The sequence below is a fragment of the Archocentrus centrarchus genome, chromosome 16, assembly GCF_007364275.1.
Source record: "Archocentrus centrarchus isolate MPI-CPG fArcCen1 chromosome 16, fArcCen1, whole genome shotgun sequence".
NCBI lineage: Eukaryota > Metazoa > Chordata > Actinopteri > Cichliformes > Cichlidae > Archocentrus > Archocentrus centrarchus.
Genome location: NC_044361.1, coordinates 8,503,573 through 8,528,507, shown reverse-complemented (window position 1 = coordinate 8,528,507; position 24,935 = coordinate 8,503,573). Strand labels below are relative to the sequence as shown.

Sequence of the window (24,935 nt, the reverse complement as noted above, 5' to 3'; positions counted from 1 at the left end):
CTCCTGGTAGTGAGCCGTTTCTTTTTTCTTTTCGTTCGTTTCTTTTTTTTTTTTTTTTTTTTGTGGAAGCCGCACGTGATTGGTTAAGATGAATGGTAGCATATGATCGTCTACACTGAGCGGGAGGGGAGGGTCCACGGACACACTGCGCAGTGAGTAAACAAACACCAGAGAGGGAGGGGCTCCTGCAAAATGTCCTCGGAGAAAGGAAAGAACCAGAGTAGTGCACAGTCAAAACCAGAGCCCTCCTGTGGAGATGTTTCAGTTTATCCTAATTAAAGGTTTGTGGGGCCGAGTTCAAGAACTTGAGTTTTTCACTCCTACATTCATCAAGTGCTACACTTTGTCAAATGTTTATCAAGTAGAGCAGGGGTGTCCAAACTTTTTTTTTTAACACAGAACCGTCGGGAAAAAAATTGCTTCGGACCGGGGCCGGCGGTAGCATAGGACAAGGGTGGGCTCAGCCCACCCAAATCTGATTCTTGCCCACCCAATCAAAATGTCCCATACCGCCAGTGTTGCCAAGTCCGCTTATTGTAAGCGACTTTGGGCTTGTTTTTTTCGAGAGTCGCTTGTAAATCTCGTGAGTCGCGGGTTGCGGTTTTTTGGGCTTGTTTTTGAACGTGGAGTTGCTTATTTGGGCTTGACTTTCTTTCCAAGTGAAACTCCTTGAATATCTCTCGGCGCTCTATATTAAAGCAAAAGACGCGTGGTAGGTAGTTTGTCCCTTCCAAGCCCCCGTTTCCTGTTTATCGCTCCTGCACAAGTTGACCAGGCGCACACCCAAACAAACACTCATAACAGCCCAGAGTGAGGAGGCAGCACAAGAATGAGCTTCAGTAAGTGGGGAAAATATAGAGAAAAATATAATAAAGAGTGTGAGAAAGAGAGCGCACTTGCAGAATAGATCCGAGCTCAGATGACAGTGGCGCTAAAAGTGGGTATGCACTATATGCAGTGCATAAGGGCGCTGCACATGAGGGCTGCGCCAAAAAGATGTGACGAAATTATCTCGCTAGTCGGCATTTTCTGTATTTAACAGCTGTGCATATGAAATGATCAGTAACAGAGGAACGTGCTGATTAGGCACCCCTGTGCTCCTTCACCTCCCCTCCTCCTGCCCCCCCCCCCCCCCCCCCCAAAAATAAATACAATTGTGGCCGCATACACCTCTGAAAGTAGCTGCAGTCCTAATGGGAGACGTACCAAAGGCATTCCCCAGATTTTGCAAGTGTGAAATATGTGCTCACCATGCTGATTTAGTTCAACATGCTAATACAGAGAAGCACACACACACAAAAACTGTGCACCCTTCTGTTCTATGAGGCTAAGAACCATGGGTTTCGCTGCTCCAAAACACAATGAGACAAAACAAAGAAGTGAGCTATACTACTATAGAGATATACTGTTTAAAAGCGGCCTCAGGTTTACACAGTGTTGTGGGTTGCCAGTTGGGCTTCTTTTGGGCTTGTTTTCATAGAGCTGGTTGCTTGTTTCTGTCGCGAAATCTGGCAACACTGCATACCGCCTGCGGGCAGCGAATGGTACTCCCATCAAGCTACGCCTACAATAGTTTTTATTTTCCACACTTTGACTTTCTCACACGCTTTCATCACGCATTCGTGGTTCGAGACCAGCTAGTTTGCGGGGCCGGAATTGAACCCGTTTTTCGTTCCGAGCACCGAGTGTTTCGGCGGTGGAAAACCCGCCTCATGGTTCAAATTGCGGCACGGGCTCCGGAACCCTGTTGGTGGGAAAAAGGCCTGATTCAGGGCTGCACCCCCTCGTTTCGTGCTTTTCCTTAATCTGGGTCACACTCTAATTTCCATGTTAATATTTTTACTTCTTTTTACCATGAGCATGTATCGCGTCTATCAGTAAATCTAGCACTGGAGTATCCCCGACAGCTCCCGTCCCGCTGCTGCCCGTGCTGAAATATCTCCCCCTGAGCGGGTTACCTGCTCCGTCTCCTCCTCTGTCCGATCAGCAGACAATCTACCGACTAGTTTCTCTGCAAGTAATAGCACAAGCACCCCTGATGCTAGTCCTACTCTAGCCACATCCCCAGACCCAAAGCAGGTCCTTCCTCTGGCCATTTCAGCGCCAGGTCCTACCGTTGCGGACCTGAATAGCACTGTGCCCACACCAGGGTTATTATAGTTAACAAAAACGAATGAAATAATGAAAACTAAACTTGAAAAAACATTGTCGTTAACTGAAATAAATAAAGGCTACAATTAAAAGGAAAAAGCGATAACTAACTAAAACTGTATTGTGAGTTTAAAAAACTAACTAAAACTAACTGAAATTATTGTGGATTGATCATTTTTCCGCTCTCCGAGTTTAAGCTGGGAGCGCCGTCGGGCAGCTGTGTGCGTGCGTGTGCACGAGAAAGCGGCAGAGTTGCTCTGAACCCGCTGCCGCAACGATGTGATGAACCTGTTCAGTCCTTGTGCGTTTCCGTCTACTTTATCAGTGAGAGAATAACAATAAGGAATAATAATCAAAGCATCAGTATAAGCAGTGGCGGTTTCTGATATGGGCGACATGGGCAGCCGCCCAGGGCGGCATTTCATCTAGGGCGGCATGACCGCCCCCCTTCCCCCAATGCATTGCGATCGCCGCAGCAGCGCCTACCGCACTACTCCACTTGTGGGGTAATGGGCGCCCTCTGCCTGCTGTGTATTGCATGTAGCTTTCTGCAATGGTCAGACAGGTTGTAACAGAAAGAAAGAGGCAGGCGGGGGATTCTCTGTCTCGCTGTCACTGCTTCACTAGATCGTCACACACACACAGCGCTGCCCCGCCCCCTTCTCCTCTCAGCCTGGGGTGCGAGTCAAGTGAAGCAGTGATGGCGTGAGAGTGAGACAGTCAGCCGGGTTCATTCATTCATGCCTGTACAGTTTTGGCCTGGTTACAGCCAACAGTAACTGCTGAATTATAAATAAAGGCAACTCACCCAACGCTCTGTATATTTACCTCCGCCAAGGAGGTTATGTTTTCGGTTGCGTTGTTTGTCTGTCTGTTTGTCAGCAGAATTACTCCAAAAGTTATGAACGGATGTCACTGAAATTTTGTGGAGCGGTTGGAAATGACAAGAGGAAGCAGTGATTAAATTTTGGTGGCGATCCAAATCACGATCTGGATCCAGGAATTTTTTTTAAGGATTCTTCAGTATTGCGGGATACAGGCAGAGCCTTCCCCTTTAAGAGACACCACCCACTTTTCTCTGCCCCGTGTGTGTGTATGCGGGCTAGCGTGGGAGACGAGCGCGAGGGAAAAAGTGTGTTCGGTGGCGGTGGAAAAAGGAATAAAAGTTCTGTTGCTAAAATCCTTCGACTTGCTGCATTTCTCCGCCTTGCTAAAGGTGACCCACATGGATGAGCAAGTTAGTTACCAGCCACAAGCCAAGCGAAGTAGAGACCAGAGGTCTCCCTACTACGGTTAGGAGCCGCGATCTGGTCGAGGTAACACACTATTGCGGGATAGGGGGTTATTGTTGTCTGGGAAAGATGAAAGATTATTTCAAAGTATTTAGATACACGTATTACAGCGTCAGTGACCCTATGGCCTTGGCGGAGGTTTGCGCTCTGAGTGCTTCTAGTTAAATATATATCACACCTGGTGCTATTAACATGAGTTTCAATGGAGGTTTTGTTGTGTTGGGCTGGCAACTGTCAGTCAGATCTGACAACCCTGTGGATGGGTGGTGGTTATAACCTATTCAGCTTCAGTGCAAATTACGGCAGATGGAAAGGAAAAGGTCAAACCCATCAGGTGTGCAGTTTAGGAAAAAGACAAAAGAAGAACAGAAGAAATAAGCAAAGATGAAGGTAAGCAGAAGCTGTGTAATATTTCAGTTTCTTCCATGTTTTTTCAAATAAAATTTAAAAGAAATTCTGAGTGTGCCTGTGATGGTGGGGAGACCTTCAGTTAAAAGCTGTCTGTCAGACCATGGCAGAAAGCTACATGCACCACACAGCAGGTGCTCATTACCCCCCAAAGTGGAGTAGTGCGGTAGGCGCTGCTGCGCGATTGCTATGGGGGGTTGGGGTGGGGGTGGGAGGGCGCCGGCAGGGATGCTCGCCCAGGGCGCCAAACAGGCTAGGACCGCCACTGAGTATAAGGACTCACAAATGTCAGCGAATTCCTGGAGGGGGACTGCTGTCAGAATGGACGTGAGGAAATGAAGGAAGTGGAAAAACAGGGACAAATATGTTTGCAGCCAAAAAACTGAACACAAAGAGCAGGACCAAAAAAGTCCCAGCTGGCACTGCAGCACACGACCACAAGGTAATTAACACACACAACACACACAGCTACACAAGCATAAATGCGGACATGAGGTCGGACCTTCTACAGAGGTGCTATTGAGAGCATCTTGACCAGCAGCGTCTCTGTTTGGCACGGCAGATGCCTAGCTGCAGACAAAAAGGCGCTACAGAGGGTGGTGAGGACAGCAGAAAAGATCATCAGGTCACCCCTACCAGCCATCCAGGAACTGTACACTTCACACTGTTCCAAGAGGGCAATGAACATCATCAAAGACACTACTCATCCAGCACACAGACTGTTCTCCCTTCTACCATCAGGGAAGCGGTACCGCAAGCCAGGGGGTCCCGCTCAGTCCGAGCCGGTGGGGGTCTCCGCTCAGTCCGAGCGCTCCGAGCCCGAGGGTCCCGCTCTGTCCGAGCCGGTGGGGGTCTCCGCTCTGTCCGAGCCGGTGGGGGTCTCCGCTCAGTCCGAGCACTCCGAGCCCGAGGATCCCGCTCAGTCCGAGCACTCCGAGCCCGAGGGTCCCGCTCTGTCCGAGCCATTGGGGGTCTCCGCTCTGTCCGAGCCATTGGGGGTCTCCGCTCTGTCCGAGCCATTGGGGGTCTCCGCTCGGGCCGAGCACTCCGAGCCCGAGGGTCCCGCTCAGTCCAAGCCGGTGGGGGTCTCCGCTCAGTCCGAGCCGGTGGGGGTCTCCGCTCAGTCCGAGCCTGTGGGGGTCTCCGCTCAGTCCGAGCGCTCCGAGCCCGAGGGTCCCGCTCAGTCCGAGCCGGTGGGGGTCTCCGCTCCGCCCGAGCCGGTGGGGGTCTCCGCTCAGTCCGAGTACTCCGAGCCCGAGGATCCCGCTCAGTCCGAGCCGGTGGGGGTCTCCGCTCAGTCCAAGTGCTCCATGCCAGAGGGTCTCGCTAAATCCCAGCTCTCCGCCCGTCCGGCCCCCAGTCCTGTCTCCTCACCGCCGCCGCCGCCGCTGGGAGCGCGGTCGGCCTCCAGTGATTCCTCCTCGTCCTCGTCGCCGCCGCCGCTGGTAGCGCGGTCGGCCTCCAGTGCCTGCCCCACGTCGCCGCCGCCGCCGCTGGGAGCGCGGTCGGCCTCCCTCGTTGGGACTCTGCTTTGTGGCCCCTTGGCCTGTGCGACCACCTGAACTCTCCTGAACTGTGGACTATTTTTCCCCCTTGCCGGTTGCTGTTTTTGTTTTGTTATAGCTCCTGAGCTGTTCCTTGTGTTTGACCCCTGTATTTGACATTGGAGCTATCCGGCCTTGTGCCGTCGCTTTTTGTTTCGTCCTGTTTTTCTTCTCATCCCCGTGTTTTGTTCTTGTTTTTGGACTGTTGTTCAGCCTTGTGCCATTGCTTTTGTTTATTCTGTTCCTTTTGCTTATTGTCTTTTTGCCCTCGTGCTCTAGCCTTGCCCCAGTGCTTCCTTGTATTTTGGTTTTTGTTCCCGGACTTTATTGCCCCTGCTCGGTTTTGTTTTTGTTTTTTCCCCAGTGTTTTGGTTTTCTCCCTGGGCCTTCTTCCTTGCTGCTCCCTGCCTGGGTTTTGTTTTTGTTTCGGAGAGTTAATGACAAAATTCGGTTACTTTGTGCTGTAACAGGCGGCTTTATTAGTTGGAACATGAGCTCGGATTCAACTTGTGCTGTTGTCGGTTGTCACTACATCAGTCTGTAAATTTTTTCAAATTATTTTATTCTGTAAATTTGTTCTTTTTCCCCCAAATTATACTACTCAGTTGTACATCCTGTTACTGTATTTTCTCCTTATGTTTTAAGTTTTCCTTTAATGTACAGCCTCTTTTTTTTTTTACGTTATTTTATTTATAGTTGACACTACAGCATACAGCCTACACAAAGCTTAAACAATGCGTGCCTTCATGTAGACACCTAGCAGTTAGTAAGATGACAGCTCCGTGTCTCCCCGATCGGCCAGTCCAGTGTTTCTGTGATCTGAACACTCTGATATCCAGATAATTGATATACCTTCCACAGAATAGCTGCAGCATCACTACATGATTTCCCTAATCCGCGATACAGGAACAGCTGACTGTCTCCACTGCTCCACTTTCCCTTAGCATGACCCATGCTAAGGGATGCTTAGCTTGGCTGATGCGCTGGCTCGGCTCTACAGCTGCTTTAAGGAAAACAGCGTTGCCTTGTTTGTTAAGCATTACTTTATTGATTTTAATGCTTTGAAGGTAATCTGGTGCTCTTATAATTACGCGATTTCCCCGCCATCAACACCTTCAGAAAAAACAAGGTAACTGATAATGTGGATGTAGCTGACTTCAGGCCATGATTTCATGTCATTTACACAAGTAATGGGTGAGGCACTGTTACCTCGCTGCTTTTTAAAACATCCTTGCAATGTCTCCACCTCCAATGTGGTACCATTTAGGCCAGGTAAAAGAAACTGCAGTGTTAAAATGTTAAACTGAACGGCAAGTGTGTAAGCCCGCAACCGTGAACAACGGTGCAAACGGAAGTAAACAACTGGTTTCCGTTATGAATTATGGGTAGTGGGGCGGAGTCAGGAATACTGTGGATAATCCACTCCCATGCTCGATTAAACATCGTTTCCCAATAATCACATGCAATCTGCATATTGGGCTGGTACTGCAGATTTGAAAATTCTCGGTCTTGCATGTTCACGAGAAATTCAGCCTCATCTGAGATATGTGGCTGATCATCCCAGTCGAAAGATTGTGCGTAATGAGACATGCTGCAATCTTTAGTCACTGACTCACTAAAGTTTCCAAATGGTTTTTCAGCCGATGCCGAACGTTTGAAAGCTGCGAATATAAAAGCTCAAAGCTCAGATCAAAGGATAAATCTGAAGCCTTTAATGTAAGATTTGAGTGATGCCACAAAGCCAACATTCCATCTGCACATGAAGTGGTTACATGACATTTTTAATGTGGATTTTTATTTGTTGTGTGAATGCTGGTTCAGATAGTATTCAAATCCTCAGTCAACCTCCCCCTCTTTCAACTCTAACTGCTTCCACATATTTTCTGCTACAGACACCATTCAAAATTTAAAACAATGACAAGACATTAAACTCTTCAGCTTGTATTTATCTTTTCAATATCTTTGATGGTTTTTCTTCAGTTCCAGTTTAAGTTTTTTTTTTTTTTGGATTCTAGGTGGCGCTGTCACTTGGTGTTGGCTCTCACTGCGGTATTGTATCACTTCCTGTTCCTGTTTCGGAGCACAGTCGTGTTTTGCTGTAGTGATGGGAATTCCGGCTCTTTTCAGAGAGCCGGCTCTTTAGGCTCGGCTCCCAAAGAAGAGCCGGCTCTTTCAGCTCCCAAACGGCTCCTTAGATTTTAATTTTTTGTCAAATTAATTACTAATGTAAAAAACATACTGTAGCGATTCTCTTAGTTAGAGAGCGTGTTGATGTTGTGGGATTTCGGACTGTTCGGGAGGGTCGTGAAGGCAGCATGGAGAGAGAGAAAAGACCGAGAGCTTGCCTGTGTGTGTGTGTTGCTGTTCCGTTGTTGTAGTTGTGGTTGGCGTGGCTGTGGCCTACAGCAGCCGTTTTTCTGGTAATAAAGACGACCTTTGTTGTGAACATCGCCGACTGTGGAAGTGTGTTTACAATGTTACAATACATTAGGCCTATATCAAATGTTATTTTATATACTCAATATATAATAGAGTGCTCCAAATACAAATTATAAAACAAAAGATTGGAAATCAGAAACACCAAGGGCCTTTGAGGAGTTGATCCTGTTTCTCCTGCCTGATGACCTGCCCTGTTTTGTTCTTCTAATTACACTGAGGGATGAACAATTTGTATATACCTATGTAGGTTGTTTGTGCAGCCTGCTCGATATTAAATTTGCAGTCTACACTCTGTCTATCAGATCCTTTAATGCCAGGTGATCGCTGCTGAATCATGTGTTTCCTGACTTTACTAGCCGCGAACAGCTGATTAAGAGTAGGGTCTCACCAGAGTCAGCTGGTCAAAGGAACTTGAACAGTAGGCTTTTTACCGTAACTCCGCGACCATTCATGCCATTGAAAAAATTCAAACGGTTCCTGAAAGCTCAGAAATTGCACTTCACAGTCATGTAGTGGTATTATGGTATTTGTGACCGGACGTTCGCAAACGCCAACACTTTTGAAGTATGCTGTGCCTCATTCGACATGTTTGGAGGTATAAGGTTAACATGTGTCCAGTCTTTGCTACGTTTTCCGTCACGCATTTTTCTTACCGTTCCCGCGTGTAGTCTCTATGTAACGCACAACTTCCTCTAGCTCTTTCCTTTCTCCGAGGGCATTTTGCAGGAGTCCCTCCCTCTCTGGTGTTTGTTTACTCACCGCGCAGTGTGTCCGTGGACCCTCCCCTCCCGCTCAGTGTAGACGATCATATGCTACCATTCATCTTAACCAATCACGTGCGGCTTCCACAAAAAAAAAAAATGAAACAAACGAAAAGAAAAAAGAAACGGCTCACTACCAGGAGCCGGCTCCCGTCGTTCACGTCAAAGAGCCGGCTTGTTCGCGACCAACCCATCACTAATAGAAAGCCACCGGCGGATGCGCATCTTTCAGGTGAGATTCAGCGGGATATAGTGATAATTAAAATGAGGTGAAGGTAGAGGGACGCTCTTTGGCCTCTGCTGCTTTTCAGGTAAAGGGAAGGACAGTTGTATAACTATGTGAAAACTGGAACGTTCACTCTGATATAGTAGCTACGCAGCTAGCAGTAGCTAAAATCGACTGACGGTAATGTGTCGCTTGTTGTCGTATTCAGCCAGGTTTCTATTGTCGACTGCCCTGTTAACTGTCATTTTGACAGACAGCAAAGCAGCCTTCAATAGGTTTTTCTAAATGTGGCGTTATTAGCCTTATGTTAGGCTTTTACTTGCCTACACTTAAAAGCTAGCTACCTACATGGCAGCGAATCTTAACTCCTTCGCCCATGAAAACAGGGTTAGCTGGGAATCATCGACCCACATTTTTCTTTTTAAAGGTAATGACAGCCCACTATATACTCTGACAATCTTAATACTCTCTTTCACTCACGTAATGTACATAATCTGTTTACTTAGTTCTAACTTGTATGAGGATCGGGTCTTGAACGGCGAAGCATTGCATTAGGTCACGACACTACCTTTCAGTGACCCCTCTCCATCCAAACATCCCTTGTGTTAGGGCCAGCTCCGGCTGGTGTAACACTGAGTGTAAGGACACGCAGCGCTGTGCTGCTCTTTGCAGAGACAAAGCGGTGACAGGCCAACACGACTGACACAGCTCTCACCTCTGAGGTGAGGTGAGTCGGGGTGTCCTGAAATGTCCGTAGCACAACACCCACAATGCAGAGGATTCTTGAGTGCCGTCTAAATGTTTGTCTGAGATCATAATTATTAATGTTGCAGGCATGCTTGAGAGAGCTGTGCTGATGGGTTTTATCCGCACTGTTACAAGATTTCATTTGCCCACATAAACAGCCACGTAGAACAGGATAGTTCAGTTTCAGCCTACATTTCTCATAAGTGAAGTGTTTGTTGTCGTTCACAAATGTGCTGTGTCATTTCAGGTATAACAATGCACATGTGCAAAGCTCACATTTCATTGCTGAGTGACGGGTTGATTTCTCCAAATTGCATATGTTGTAGGTTTTAATGGTTAGAAATGTCAAATAAAATATCAAGGCTCTTGCAGTGATCTGATTTTCAGAGAAATTGAAGCTTTTAGAATATGTAATATTTTCTTGGGCTTATTATTAGAGCCCATCAAATTTGTTGACAGACTGATATTTGCCGATCTACCACTATCAGCATGTATAACAGCTGATAAATAAAAATTAAAAAAGTAAAGAAAAGAGGGCAGAAACAACCGTCAACCACATTAGGAGAGTTGACATTGCATAGGTTGTTGACGAGAAGGCACTCTGAAGCTTCCTTGTTGGCAACACACGACAACAAGTTGATCGGTCCAGTCCAGCCCACTTTTCACTGTCTGTGTTTTTATACACCACTCTGCATTTAATTATGATCATTTAAGGACAGATTTAGTCCAGTCCCTCTTTTGATGTTAAAAACAGTTGTCAGGATTTACTAAAGTACTTTAGTGAATATAAAAAGTTAGTTTTGAGGCTGCCTTACTGTGTACCCATTTGTTTCATTGCCAAACTTTCAAAATTTGCAGAGGAGATTTATTTTCAGTAATCATACAAAAATGGTTTACTACAGTTTGCAACTTTGGCCCTCTTAACTCATTTGTGTGTTATGTGACTGTGACTGTTGCTGCTGGTAGTTAATTTGGAATGACAGCTGGAGATGCTATCATAATGACCATACAATTGTTGATTAATTGTGTTGCTATTTTTGAAATGTGTGCATTGTTAGTAGATCCTGTGCAGAACTTTCCGCTTTTATTGTGGTTGTACCTTCAGGCCATTTTGCCCTCATTAGTGAATATGTCTCTTTGTCTTTAACAAGAAAATTACATTTCACATTTTTGCTGCAGATACATTTTCTTCAAAAAAACTCCACATCCTAGTTGTAAATTACAAACAGCTCAAAATGCCAGTAAATTGAGATTATGGTGACAGGAGGCTGCTTAAAATTGTAAATTCTCACAGTTGAGAAGCAAGAAGTCCTGAACCTTTTTGGCATGTTTGGCTTGAATAATGACATGAATGCTTAATTATGTAAAAGAATGACTGACAGTAACTTATCTGTCAGTAGCATGTGCAAATATATACGTGCATTAAGAGTATGAACAATTAGTCACACAAATTAATCATCAGATCTTTTATATACTGTGAAAATTGCAAAACCCATTCAGGAAAGTTGGATTTACAGCATTGGGTAAACATTTCGTTTCACTTAAAACTTCACTCATGAGCTGACAATGAAATGCTTTTCCAGTCAGAGATTCTTTAGAGTTGGTTTAAACCTTCAGCTCACGTGACTAATCTGTGAACCATCCTTACCTCTTAGCATGCGGTGACTGAGGCTGAGGCCTGAAGGCGCTGTTGGTCCGTTGGTGGAAGCAGGAGCAGGAATCCAGCTTAGATGAAGGATGAAGAGCCCGGTGCACAGATGTAGGGATGTGGAGCACAGCCGGGGGCAGCCCGGGGCCGGAGGAGGAACCAGCTGCCTACAGGAGGAGCAGCGCATCCCTATCTCCAAAGATGTCATCACTTCCTCTTCTGCCTCGGCCATGTGGTTCATCAAGGATGCCTGCGGCATTGTGTGCGCCATCATCACCTGGCTGCTGGTGTTTTATGCCGAGTTCGTGGTGCTGTTCGTGATGCTGCTGCCCTCCAAGAACCTGATTTACAGTATTGTGAATGGGACTCTGTTCAACACTCTGGCCTTCCTTGCCCTCGCCTCACACCTCAGGGCCATGTGCACTGACCCTGTAAGTCAGGTTACTTGGGGTTATTCATGTATATAAATTCTTTTAATTCACAGTGTCATGCAGACATTAAATGCTTTTTAGCTTTATATACTTCAGATTAATGTAGCAGACCTTTAATAAAATGATTATTATGGTGATTAATGAGATGAACATAATACTGAAGTCATCTACTTTATGTACATGTTTCCTGCTAGGGGGCAGTGCCAAAAGGGAATGCTACTAAGGAATACATAGAAAGCCTTCAACTGAAACCAGGACAGGTGGTCTACAAATGTCCCAAGTGCTGCAGCATCAAGCCTGACCGAGCACACCACTGCAGGTAGGGCAGAAAGGACGTGAAATTTCCGCTGTAGCATTTGACATTCACAGACCCAGTTCTGTGCTTCCCTTCGGTGCAGTCAAGTCCCCAGTTTTAACCTTTCATAATGTGTGAAATTAGTACAGTGCCTGTACTTGGAGTGTGCAACCCATGTTACCTATTTCCAGATACAGTTTACAGATAGAGCCCAGCATTTTTGAGACCGACACTGATATTTGTTCTTTTAAAAATCTGATGTAGTACCATTTTTTTCTCCCCTTTTAGATTCATGAAATATTAACAGATTTCCCAAACGTGTTATATGTAGTTATTTATGTGTCTTTACTAAGATAATACGATGGTGCCATCTAAAAATAATTTTGTTTTATTGTCACATTAAGTTGTGGATTACTGGTTTACACTATACCTGACTTTGCTTGGATTAGCTAGTGGTTGCAAGTGCAGTATTTTACACCTGTGTTACCAGCAGGGAGGTTTCAGAGTGTCCTCTGGTGGATAAACTATGCAACATTAACTCTAAATGGTTGAAAGGTGTTTTCTTTTCACTTCTTTACTTTTTAAAAACATTTCATTTATCAGCCGTTAGAAATGCAGACACTGCTATATCAGCAAATAGCTTAAGTAGTGATATATATTGATCAGGCTCTATTTATAGATATCCTCTAAACATGACACATAGAGACAAGTTTTGAAAAGAGAACTAGTTTTAGAGTACACTGTTGAATGTGTTTGGGTGTGATTGCTTCTAAATGCAGATGTACAGAAGAGGCAGATTGTGGTTTGCAGCTGTCTCTAAAACCAATCACCCAAACAACATGAGTGACAAAAGTCCTTTATCACAGGAAAAAATTAAAATTAAAACTTATATAAAAAAATATAGTGTGTGCCTCGCCTGCTACCTTTGTGAGAATTGGGTTTAGTTTCAGAATTTTGTTTGAGGGTTAAGACTTTGTTTAAGAATTACTACCCCCCCCTATAAATTTCACATTTTTAGTAGTATTTCCCAAATGCTGTTAAACAGAGCCGTGATTTTGTAACACAGCTTTTCCAAACATCCTAGTTTTATTTGGATGCTTACTTTATTCGGTACTGAACGACCACCAAGTGCTAATGGCTGCGCCTCTAGCTAACTGTGATGAGGCGTTCTGGTAGTCTACTCCTCCATCAACGCTCTCAAAGCAAACATCACATCTGTAGTGCTCTTTCTCAGCATGAAGCTGTACTGCTGCTCGCTGATTGTTACCTCTCTTCTTAACCTGGCTTCAACAGCTCTTTCTCATAGCTTCACAGTATGGCTCATCAGCTTCAGCCCTGTAGTTGCTACAGCTCTGCACCCTTGTTCTTGAAAATTGGTACCAATACACTTGGTTAATCTGGTTAAAAAGTCCACTGCACTCTCTCATAGACATCTCCATACCCCCAATCCGGTATGCCATCTGGACCAACCGCCTTTCCACTCTTCATCCTCTTCAGAGCGGCCCTCACTTCCTCCTTACTAATCCTTTGCACTTCCTCATTCTCTCCCTCAACTTTTCTCCACCTGTCCTTCTCTCTCTCTCATTTTCCACATTAATTACATCCTCAAAGTACTCCGTCCATCTTCTCAGCATGCTCTCTTCACTCGTTAGTACATTTCTGTTTCTATTCTTAATCACCCTAACCTGCTGCATATCCTTTACAGCTCAATCTCTCTGTAGCCAATCAGTACAAGTCTCATTCGTTAGTGTCCAGCCTCACACTGTAAGCCTTTTCATTTGTCTTTGCCATCTCTCTCTTTGCTATGCCTCCTCATCACCTCTGTGTCCTTCATCTGCATGCCCAATTTCTACTCTCCCCATGGGGACACCCCTTTGATTTCCAGCTTCAAACTCATGATCCTGTATGACACTCTTCACCTCCATCTCTACAACACTATTCACATACCCTTTCCTTCAATATTACCCAAGCTGTTCTACCTGCTACACTGGTAGAACAGCTTGAATCCAACTCCAGTGCTCTTGGTCTTGCTTCCCTTCCACTTGGTCTCCTGCACACATAATGTATCTACCTTCCTTCTCACCATCATATTAGCCTCTTCCTTTGTCTTCGGCCAACAGTAGCACCGTTTCACCGAAGGCAGTCGTTGTTGACCCAGGCCTCGATTGATCCAGTATAGAAATTTAATTCTCGATGATCCATATGCTTGATTTGGATGTCCTTCCTGACCCAAACCTCCCCATTTAGCCCGGCTAAATGGGGAGCTGGTCTTGACTGTTGTAAGGCCTGGGAAAAGTCCTTCTTTCTTTTTGCAGCTTTGCTAGCAAAGGTTCAGATGTAAATGCTTTTAGATCCATTCCTGCTCTGCATCAGTCAAGTTCTTGTATTTCTCTGTGTGTTTCATCTCATGATGGTGAGTCAAACTGTAATCTTTATACACAAGAATCTACTCTCCACAAACTAAACATATGCCTCTGATTTCAGAACATACTTAGAAGTCAATGTCTTGTTAAAAACTCTACATCACTCTTTTCTTTATTTATGTGAACTGACCTCTTTCGGGGCTGGTAAACACATCTCTCATAAACACCTGTTCCAACAGATTTATACTGAAGCTACATTCTCTTCCACATGTGTATGTACTTAAAAACTTCCAAGTGAAAGCAACAAAGTTGTATTGTGATTTCTCACAAAATCACAATAACCAGTAAGTCGCCCTCAGATGGGTGGTTTATCAAACAGCATTTGGATGCTGTATACTTATGTTTGAATCCTAATTTCCCACAACCTCACGTGAGCCGGTCAGGAAAACCCAACAGGCCGGATGTGGCCTGGGAGGCGCACAATTCCCAGATCAGCTGGAAAGGAAACCAGAGCAAGAGAGAACCACCTTAACTGAAATAAGCTCATCCAAACAACCTCAAATTCAGTACTGTTCTTACTCGGTTCCCCATTAGATCCAACGAGTATGAAGTGGATTGGATGAATTGTTGTTGAGATAGGTGACGGGCAGATTAGTATTAGTAGTAGAGGCCATCGGGCTCTTAAATTGTAATTCAAGTTGTCCATATGTGCACTTAATCCTCTTATTTCCTCATTTTAGTAACTAGATTTTTGTTTAGTAAACCATGTTTATAGGCATGATTGTTATCTATTAGCAGGAAAAACTCTGTCAACCATATCGCTATGCTTTGCAGTAAAGCAACATAAAGAATCTTCTCAGGAAATCCAGTAGTCTCTCGCTGTTTGCACAGAACACCCAGTATTAGCACTGATGTTACCACCAGCTTCTTGTTCTCTCCACTGCAGAGAATCTAAATCCTTAAACATTAGTGTGTATATTAAAACACTTGAGTTTGTCAGTTTATCTCTTTCACGTTGTCTTTTAGTTTTTATTTATTGAAAAAATGTTTTCATTCTGGTTCTTGGTGACAGAATTGGCACTGCGAATTTGAATGTTTCATTTGCATAATGCATTTCTCTCACAGTGTGTGCAAACGCTGCATAAGGAAGATGGACCACCACTGTCCCTGGGTCAACAACTGTGTCGGAGAGAACAACCAAAAGTACTTTGTGCTTTTCACAGTAAGTCCACTTTAGGAGTGAGTCTCTGAAATGAACAGAAACCTGAAGGTTACACCTTTTATGTTGCATTATGCGCAACTCATGAAGACAAATTGCTAGTGGTTTGGTGTGTTTGTGGTTAGTCTGTATGATCAGTTGCTGCTCATTGCATCCTCTTTCTTCTTCTCTAAACCTAGATGTATATTGCGCTCATTTCTCTTCACGCTTTGGTAATGGTGGTCTTCCATTTCCTCTACTGCTTTGAAGATGATTGGACAAGTAAGTACTGCTTTTAACTTCTCTTTAGCTTTCAAACACAAAAAGAACAGAACTCCAAATATGAATCTTCTATGAAATGTAACAAAACCATTGAAATAAAACCATTTACTTGATTTTATGTTTTGTATATAATTTATATGGTGTAATATTGTAATATTCTCCACATTTGTTTCCATTTTTTTAAACCACCACACACTACCAGTTAAAAGTTTGGACACGAATGGGTGAGTGTGTCCAAACTTTTGACTGGTACTGTATAGCTGTCAGTATCAGTGGCTTCATCAGCAGGTACACATTCAGTCACTGCAGTTTAGTTACTGTGTCTAACAGTAATGTTCAGTGTTTTCATATGTCAGTCATACTTGGGTTTCATGTGTAAATGCTGAGGATCATCAGAATGTTGTTCAGAACTCGCAGTTAGTGACAGGTTGCAGCGAAATGCCAACTGTTGTGATGACAAATGTCTAACAAAGAGTGCTAGAGGCTGCTCTCACAGGCGGTCGTTTACTCAGCTGACTGCTCATACTTCAGTTCTCCATTCTAGCAGCAGTAGAGGGTTTCATTTTGACTTTAGACTTCAGGGTTTTTCATTCACCAGGTGTCTGCACCTTTTATATACATACATGCACTTTATGGACATTTAACGCCAAAATCAGATGTACACATTTTCCTTCTGTCTTATAGTGCTGTTTATCCAACTATATTGTTTTGGTGTGATTTGCCCAGTGTAAAAATGTCTGCTGTCTCTGAGTATAATAGAACTAAATAGGGCTTGCTCATCCTTCCAGTTAACAGTGAAGCCATAACTTCCTGATCCCAAATAATATCCTTCCAGGAGCTGACGTATGCACATACCTGTTGACTTCAAAGCTTTGAAGCCTCACTGTAGAGCTGCAGTTGAATGCAGTAGTTTCTTTGATAGCACTGTAGCAGTCCCTCTATGAACCTCTTTGCCCTTTCACTTCTCTGCTTCCACGTCCCTCCCATCCCCCCAGAGTGCAGTACCTTCTCTCCTCCAGCAACAGTCAACCTCCTCATACTCCTGTGCTTTGAGGGCCTCCTCTTCCTCATCTTCACCTCTGTGATGTTCGGCACCCAAGTCCACTCCATCTGTACCGACGAGACCGTAAGTGACCCAATTACTGCCCTGCTGACCACCTCATTTTAACTCTTCTGCTCTTCAACTGCTGCTGCAACTCTTAACTTCTTTCATGAATATTTGTAAGGTCCCAAAACACCAACTGATGTCCCTTACTCTGCAGTCTGATGCAGCAAAATCACATCCTTCACTAACAGTGTTTTAAAAAGCAAGTAACTGTCAAAACAGACTTCAATCTAAAGTGCTTTAAAGGCAAATTTGTAGTTTGATGATGCCTACCATCATGCAGACAAAGCAGAAAATGCAGAGCTGGATCACAGACTTCTATGCAGCCTGATTTTGTTTTTACAGTTAAAGAAATCACCTCCTGATGGCTGTCTTCCTGTCATTTTATGGCAGAGTGTGTGGAAATGAGTGCGACCAAACCTGAATGCTTTAACTGCAGTCTGGCCAGATACTGGCCTTTAAAATATGAGGAATCTTACAGAGGTTAAACTGTGGCTGTCACTGTTGCTGTATCACTCCATAATTGTCACTGCTAAACGAGAGGCTAGATCTTTTCTCACATGAGCCATTTAAAAAAGTGCAGGTGTAACTCATAACAGTAAAGATGGCTACATTTCATTTAGATCAGTCCTTTCCAGACTCATGTTGTACCAGACTGTACATAGTTGGATTAATGTGAAACCTAACTCAACCATCATTTAAGTGATTATATACTCCTGTGTTTCTTTCTGCTACGGAGATGTCTTGTGTAACAAAAGGTTCATTAGCCTGATTTATCTATACATCCATCTTCATCCTTCTCCCAGTGTTACTCCCCCAAATACACAAGCTCTCTCTCTCGCTCTCACTCTCTCTCACTCTCTCTCTTTGGTGAGCATTAAACTGAACATAGCCATAAATTTTTAGGGTCAAATACTGCACACAGCTTTGTGTGTGTTGGCTGGTTCACTTTGATCAAGGAGCCTGAACCATAAAAAAAAAAAAAAGTTTACTAGTTTAACTGCTGGGGGGCAGACTATATTTCACATCTCTTGCAGCTCACCTGCTGCCCACCAGTAGACTGCCCTCTGGTGGCAAGCCTAACATGCTGTTCTTGAAGGGCAGGGATGTATGTAATTGGATAATAAAGGTACATTTGTCAGTATATCAGTGAAAGAAGGAATCTCTATCCTCTGAAGTTTGGAGCTAAAATGATCAAGCACACTGCAGCTGTGTGCATGTGAATTATAGCTCACCAAACCAAACTCCTTTCCCTGTTTTGAACTTCTTTTTGTCTGCAACTCCAGACCAGAGATTTAACGCTTCATTGTGAAGAGAGGGCTTCAACACATAGAGGACTCTGCAACACACAGGGGAAGGGCAGAACACAGGCTTTACACTATCCTTGCAGAGAACTAATTCATAGCCTGGCATACAGCCCCACATCATCTATTTTTATCTTTCTAATGAAAAATGGGTATTTGGAATTTGTGATTACTGTGATCGCTGGGCCACAAAAGCACACCAACTGAAGTTTGGTTGTCTCTCGTTTTCAGGGCATAGAGCAGTTGAAAAAGGAAGAGAGAAGATGGGCTAAAAAAACTAAGTGGATGAACATGAGGGCGGTATTCGGACACCCTTTCTCCATATTGTGGTTTAGCCCCTTCTCCACCCCTGACCACGGGAAGGCTGAGACCTACCAATATGTGGTGTGAGGGCTCAGCGCAGGGAGTGAAGCGGTCCGATCAAAACCAAAGTGGGAAGGCCAGCCCCCACCCCCCCCCCCCCACACACACAACTCTACGCGATTTGCAGTGTATATCCCACACTAGCTATGGACAGCTTTTCATGTGCTTTTTTTTTTTGTGTTGCCAACTAAGTGCGCTATACGTTTATTTTTGTGTTGCCTTGAGTGAGTCGAGTTGCAGAGAAAAAGAAACACTTTCAGTCCTGTTTGCAAACACTGTGATGAATCTGTTTTTTTCTGACCTGCTTTCTTTCTGTTCTAACAGAAGCCTTCTCTCTTCTTACTCTGTTTCCTTTTTGCTCCTCCCTAAAGGGTTAGTTCAGCTAATGGTAAAGAAAAATCACATATCTTGTATTTTGGGTCATTGCAGCTAATGTCATTAAAGAGAAAATAGGAAATGATGTATTAGGTAAAATAAAAGGTTCATAAATTGGTGAAGCACTGATTTTTAGAAAATTGTAAGGAGTTTCTTTGAGAAACTAGCTGGAAACTGATTAAAATCACCGGAGTTGGAAATGACCTCAGGGTTTCTTTTTTGAGGTCACTATCTGAGTGAGAATTTTTAAAAAAATATTTATTTATTTAGATGAACTGACCCTTTTAAATATTGCTCCTAACAGACAGTAGTCAGTAGTGTGTTCCAGACATGGACTGTACAAACCTTTTAATGGGTCTACTCTAGAATGGATTGTTGGAGCCATTCAGTAATCAGATCCATGCTCAGGCCAACGCTTTGTAATAGTGCTGTAGATACCACATCAGCATCTTGCCTTCATTACAGTGGGACTAAATTTGTCACAGTAATTGAACAAAATCTCTCAATAATCAAATACAAATAAAGTGAAAGCATAAAAAAAGATTTCTAAGAGAGGACTTGGAGTAGAATTGCATAGAGTGCTACATCCTCACCTGTGTTTCTCAGATTTTCCTTCTGTGGTCGTTTCTTTTCCGTTTCAGTTCTGACACAAAGCGCTCTGTGGGCTGGTTGCATTTAGATGAACATGTCACTGGACTGGAAGTACAAGTGGTAACAGTTAATTTGAGAATATGATATTCTTCGGCCTGTGACAGCATGCTGTCCTGGCACTGAGATATACTAATTGCTGTAAAAGTTGGTGAAATCTTTAGTGTTCTTGCTTGTTGCATCTGTGGTTCAGTGACTGCTGTCTAAAAGTAGCCGACCAGCAGCCCTGTAAACCCCGACATGAGCTCTGCACAAAGGTGGCACTCTTGTAGTTTCTGTGTAAATTCTACCTTTGAGTATTTTTTTTTTTGCTTTCGCTGTTTTGATTCACTTTTTTTTTTTTTCATTCTTGGGAGATTTTATTTCATTATTAGGACAAAATTTAATCCCATAGATTTTTGGTCTATTATGTTTGTGACGAGATTTCTAATTCACCAAATGTATCTTATTTTTTTTCTATTAACAGTGACCTGTAGATGATCTCACCCTCACATTTAGGGTGTTGCTGAAAGCAGTTCCCACTTTTTAATATCAGAGCTCTGTTATCTCATTATGTAAAAATCTGTACATTACACTGTGTTTAACCCTGTGGGTTCATGTTAATGTAAAATGACATGAGGCGAGGGAATGCAGTGTTACCAAAATGCAGAGGCGAGCCTGCTGTGACCAAAGGATAGCAGATGTACTGAATATTTAAAATGGACTTATTATGCTCATTTTAGCTCCACATTTGTATTCTTGGGCTCTATTTCTATTTTGTTAGCTATGAGTCATGCAAAGCTAAGCTAGTAATCTTTATTTATGAGGGACCTTCATCCTCATCTGAAATGAGGTATTGTAACCCCTGTTCCCTTTAAGGCTGCCCTTCCTTCAAACCATACTGTACTCTGATTGGCTGCCCCTTGTAAACAGAAGGTTTGAGTTGGGTGGAGCTTTTGTGTTCATAGCCAGAGCCTGAGATGACCATATTAGAGCGGTCCTCTGGTTTTGACATCAAGCAGAGCCAAAAGCAGAAAAAAATTATCTGAAACTTTGGAGCAGTCTGAAGTCTGACCTCATTATGTGTAATGTGAGCATCCAGCATAACACTATATATGGCACAAAATAAGTAAAAAGCGTATTATGTTTGCCTTAAAACAACAGTGTCCTTTGATCGTTTATTAAAGGTCAGATTTGGAGGATCCGTCTGATAAAGTAACATAAAAGACCGAACAGTCACACTGCAGCCTAACACAGTGTTCAGTGAGTTTTAGCACCTACAGCCTGTGGTACATTGTCCCTGATTCCTCGCTGATACACGCTCGAGGCACACGGAGCCTCTTGGACGGCAGAGATGCCATTTTTGGCTAAAAGAAGCTAGGAGGTTTCTGGTTGTTCCAGCAAACAGTCAGATCCTCGATGATTAAGCCAGCAGTCTTTAGTTCTGCTGAATCACTGAAGGAAATGAAAAGGCTTTCAATGGTGACTGATGCCGACCTCAACCTGTCTTTAAGCAGGAAAAACATGTGGGTTAGAATGATGTTGACAGACTATCAGCAGCCACATATGTTTGTTCTTTTTTTTTTTTTTTCTCTTTTTTTTTTGAAGGAAGGTTCAGCCTCCCACTAACACTCTGTTTGCATGAATACATGCCAGTGAATCACAGCTCTAAGCCCATGTGGTGTTTTGATGTTGTGAGCGTGTGCCAAATTCAATAAAACCCACAATTCCGCGATTATTTGGGAACCCTTTGATATAAATTTGGTCTGAAAGGACACTGGCTAGAGTTTAAAATCCTCTTTGCTGCAGGAAATGTATGAAAGCTTGTTCAGAGTTAGAGAGAAGACATGGATTTAGAATACTCATTTCTGCACTACGCCAGACTGCTTCCAAGCATTTAACTGAAGTATTAACACTCACCCGTTACATTAACAGGACTAAAAAGAAAAACAGACTAAATTGCACTTTGTATTTATTACTTGAGATTTTCTCCTGGGTGAACTGCTCTGTTCCAAAGCGTGCATTTTTATTCTTCTATTCTTTGTTTACATGATATTGTACATGTCCTTTGTTTTTGGAGTGCATGGTACAGCTGAAGGCTGGTTTAGTCATGTATGTGAAACACTGTTGGTTTGATGCAGCAGATGAGTGATGGCGGAGATGTTTTTTGCTTCTTTTGGTTTGTTTTTGTTTTGTTTTTTACAGAAATTTTAATTCTTTCTATATATTCTGAAGAGATTTCAGCACATGCACAGAGAATAAATCCTTCTCAGATGCAATTGCTTGCTTTTCGGGGGTGCCTTTATTTATTTTTGCCTGTCTCCTATGCCTGAATTTTTTTTTTTTTTTTTGATGTTCAACTATTAATACAAGAGCAGATTGTGTTTTTCCCCAACATACAGTTCTTACATGGTCATCACATCCTGCATTTTCCCTCCATCCTTGTCTTCCATTCTATTCCCACTTTACTGTCTGGAGTCTTCCTCTCCCCGATGCTGTCCTCTCCCCGATGCTGTCCTCTCCACACTCATGCATTTTGCTTTGGTTGATAACTCACTCTGCCAAAGGCTTTCTGAAGCAGACAGCTCTTTATAATCTTGACTGAGGTAAGCTTGCAAAAGCAGTCACGTTAGCCGTTCCATCAAGCTTGATACGTCACGCGCATGCAGGCTTCAATCAGAAGGCCAAAGTGTGCCTTCAGTTCCTCCTTTGCTGTTTTACTTCAACCAAACAGTTTGAATGAATGAGTGAGTTCTGCGTGTAACGTGATGCTTGTGCCATCCTTTCATTTTGGAAGTGCATGCCATCTTTTTGGACAGCAGCATGAAATCTTGGGCCTGTTTCCTTTTTAAAAAAGAGAATAAAATTGAATCAAAAAGAACCAAATGCATTTAGAGGACAGAATTAAAACTTACCAAAAGTCACATTTCTAATTTACATTCTCAGTTACTGGTTACTGTAACCTCCCCTGGCCATGAAGCAGTCCCTCCACCACAACACTGTAAAAGATGGCTGTAAAATTCAGTCCTATTAGACTTGAGCTCTCCGAGTCAGACAAACAGATCTTTGACTGTCACTAAAAATACTCAGTCCTCAAATTTAAACGTGAAATTCCAGAAAACTAACTTAAGTGGCACATACTTGAAGCATGTGACTGTTGTTAGCTTAGCATGAAGCCTGTAGGGCAGCTGCTACCCTGGCTCAGTTCAGAGGCAACAAACTGCACCTGTAAGCACTTCTAAAGCTCACAGACACTGTTGCATTAGGTTTACACACCTTGAACACCGTCTATCTAAAATACCTCACTTACTTCTGGAAGTTGCCATAAATATGTCGGCATGGCTCCTTTTTTGCCGTTTTGCATTAGAAAGCAGAATTGTTGAAATGAACGCTAAAATCAACAAACTGTGGGGGGGGGGTCCTATCCCAGCTTCCCAGAGCCCATGGTGACATCTTCAAATGTCTTCATTCTGGACAGCAGTCCTGAATTCCAAATATTTAGTCTACTTTAATGCATGCCAAACGTTTTAGAAGCTGGACCCTGCCCGCTGCTAATCATAGCTGTCAGTCAGCACCCACACACTGGACGTCAAAGCCACAATCGCATCCAAATCTTAGACATCCCGTATTTACCAATCAGGGCCTTAATGACTCCTTAAAAATTACTGATTTAGTATTTCTAGACAAGTTGACACATTTTGAGTGGGAGCCAGGTGAAACCAGCATTGCACTGGCATTGCATTATAAGCTGCTTCCTGCGTTGACTTAATTTAAGCCTCAAGTTGTGGTAGTTGGCACTTAGTTGGGATTGGGAAGCAAAGGTCTGGGAAAGAAAATGGCAATAAACTGACGATGACGACCAGGATGAAGATGTCAGCCATAAGAGCAGCTAGCTTCGCTGCTAGTGTTTCTCCCTCTTTGCTTCCTGGCCAGTACAGACAGGATAGTCGATTGGAATGAGCAGTAACTCTTTAAAGAGCTAAACCTGTAAATCTGAACTTTTTTTTTTAATAGTCTGGACATGTTTAAGTGTCTGAGGGACTAACCCAGAAAGCAAGGCCGTCACATCGCACGATCATCAGTTTGGTGTTGTGGATGTCATTGATAATGCATGCAAACGATCCCATGCAGTGTTTTTTTTTTTTTTTTTTTTGTTTTTTCCTTTGCTTTTTGTTCCCTTCACCTCAGAACCTGTTTTTCCTCTCCAGGGAATCGAGCGGCTGAAGGGGGAGACGGGGAAGTGGGGGAAAGTGCCGTGTTGGGAGGCCATGCAGATGGCATTCGGAGGCCCCTTCTCCCTGTCCTGGTGCAGCCCTTTTACAGGGTTGAGCTGCAAGAAGAGCCCTCAGGACCTTGTCAGCGTCCCCCAGGGAGAGATCATCGAGGAGGATGTCATAGAGATCCCATTCAACTAGCACCACCTGCTGTGGAAAGCATTAATTGCAGTCTTGCAGGGCTTTACAAGCACAAGATGGTTTTGAATTTTTTTTTTTTCCTAAATGTTGAAAAACTGCCCAGACTTGGGATTTTTTTTTTTTTTTTTTTTTGGTATGCATTTTTTTATGTACAGGACTTTTTCTTTCATCTTTTGGGATATATTACTTTATACACTTTCTGTCCTTACTTTCAGAGTAGCCATTTGAAAGGTGTGCTCTTAATAACTGCACACATAAGTGGAAGTCTACTGTACATTTTAAGGCCCTCATACTTTACTGTTTCTGCCAAGCCTGCAGCGTTTTCCTGAATTTGTCACTGGTGAAGGAAAATTCTGCGAGGACTCAAAGCTCTGTCTGAAGCGCCTCGCCGAGCTGCCTCAGGACACCGCTAACAGCAGCTCTGCTCCAACACTGTAGTTCCTTTCAACCTTTTTGCCTTTCCCCCCCTCAGATTTTAACAGCCAGTTTCACAGATGAGGATTAAGCCTAGATCTGGACTAAAAGAAAAATTTAAGCTCTCCATTTGAAAAACTAAACAAAGCCATTTTTAGTCTATGACTAGGCTTAACCCGTGTCTGGGAAACTGAGCCGAGCTCACCTTGTGCCTTATCTGTGTTTACTGAGCAAATGTTTGACACACTGCATCATTTAATTATTCATCTTGATTCCAGAGTCTGTGTCTCAAGTTGCCATTTTCATCTTTCTCATTGCACATGTGGAAAAAGGGCAGTAGATGACTTCATATAGAGGTTTATATTGTGCATTTCTGTAAGCTAGTGGATAAGGGCTTCCAACTGCTGAATGGGTGCTGGACATCACGGGGTTACTGATGTTTGACCGTGTTTACATTACTTTAACAGTCTACTCATCATGTGGGTTTCTTCCTTATATGAATGGCTGTTCTTATTTTAAGCTAGTAACAGTTTATTTATATTTGTTT

At 43.5% G+C, this 24,935-nt stretch overlaps 1 protein-coding gene across 3 annotated transcripts; it reads left to right on the top strand.

Annotated features, from left to right (window-relative positions):
- Positions 1–8,704: 8,704 nt before the first annotated feature.
- Positions 8,705–24,072, top strand: zdhhc3a (zDHHC palmitoyltransferase 3a). Of its 3 annotated transcripts, none has more exons than XM_030749652.1 (7): positions 8,705–8,827; positions 11,224–11,647; positions 11,842–11,966; positions 15,431–15,527; positions 15,704–15,785; positions 16,781–16,911; positions 23,768–24,072. In XM_030749652.1, the coding sequence occupies exons 2-7, from the start codon at positions 11,306–11,308 to the stop codon at positions 23,972–23,974; spliced, it is 984 nt and encodes a 327-aa protein (XP_030605512.1). In that variant the 5' UTR covers positions 8,705–8,827; positions 11,224–11,305; the 3' UTR covers positions 23,975–24,072. The 3 variants fall into 3 exon arrangements, with proteins under 3 accessions (XP_030605512.1, XP_030605514.1, XP_030605513.1); XM_030749654.1 differs by lacking the exon at positions 23,768–24,072 and adding an exon at positions 18,426–18,621; XM_030749653.1 differs by having other exon boundaries at positions 8,807–8,906.
- Positions 24,073–24,935: the final 863 nt, after the last annotated feature.

Bases quoted from the DNA above. Each gene is read 5' to 3' on its own strand.
- zdhhc3a (XM_030749652.1), top strand. From the start codon at position 11,306: ATGAAGAGCCCGGTGCACAGATGTAGGGATGTGGAGCACAGCCGGGGG. The intron at 15,786-16,780 runs GTAAGTACTGCT...CCATCCCCCCAG, and splicing joins CTTTGAAGATGATTGGACAA to AGTGCAGTACCTTCTCTCCT. The intron at 16,912-23,767 runs GTAAGTGACCCA...TTTCCTCTCCAG, and splicing joins CCATCTGTACCGACGAGACC to GGAATCGAGCGGCTGAAGGG.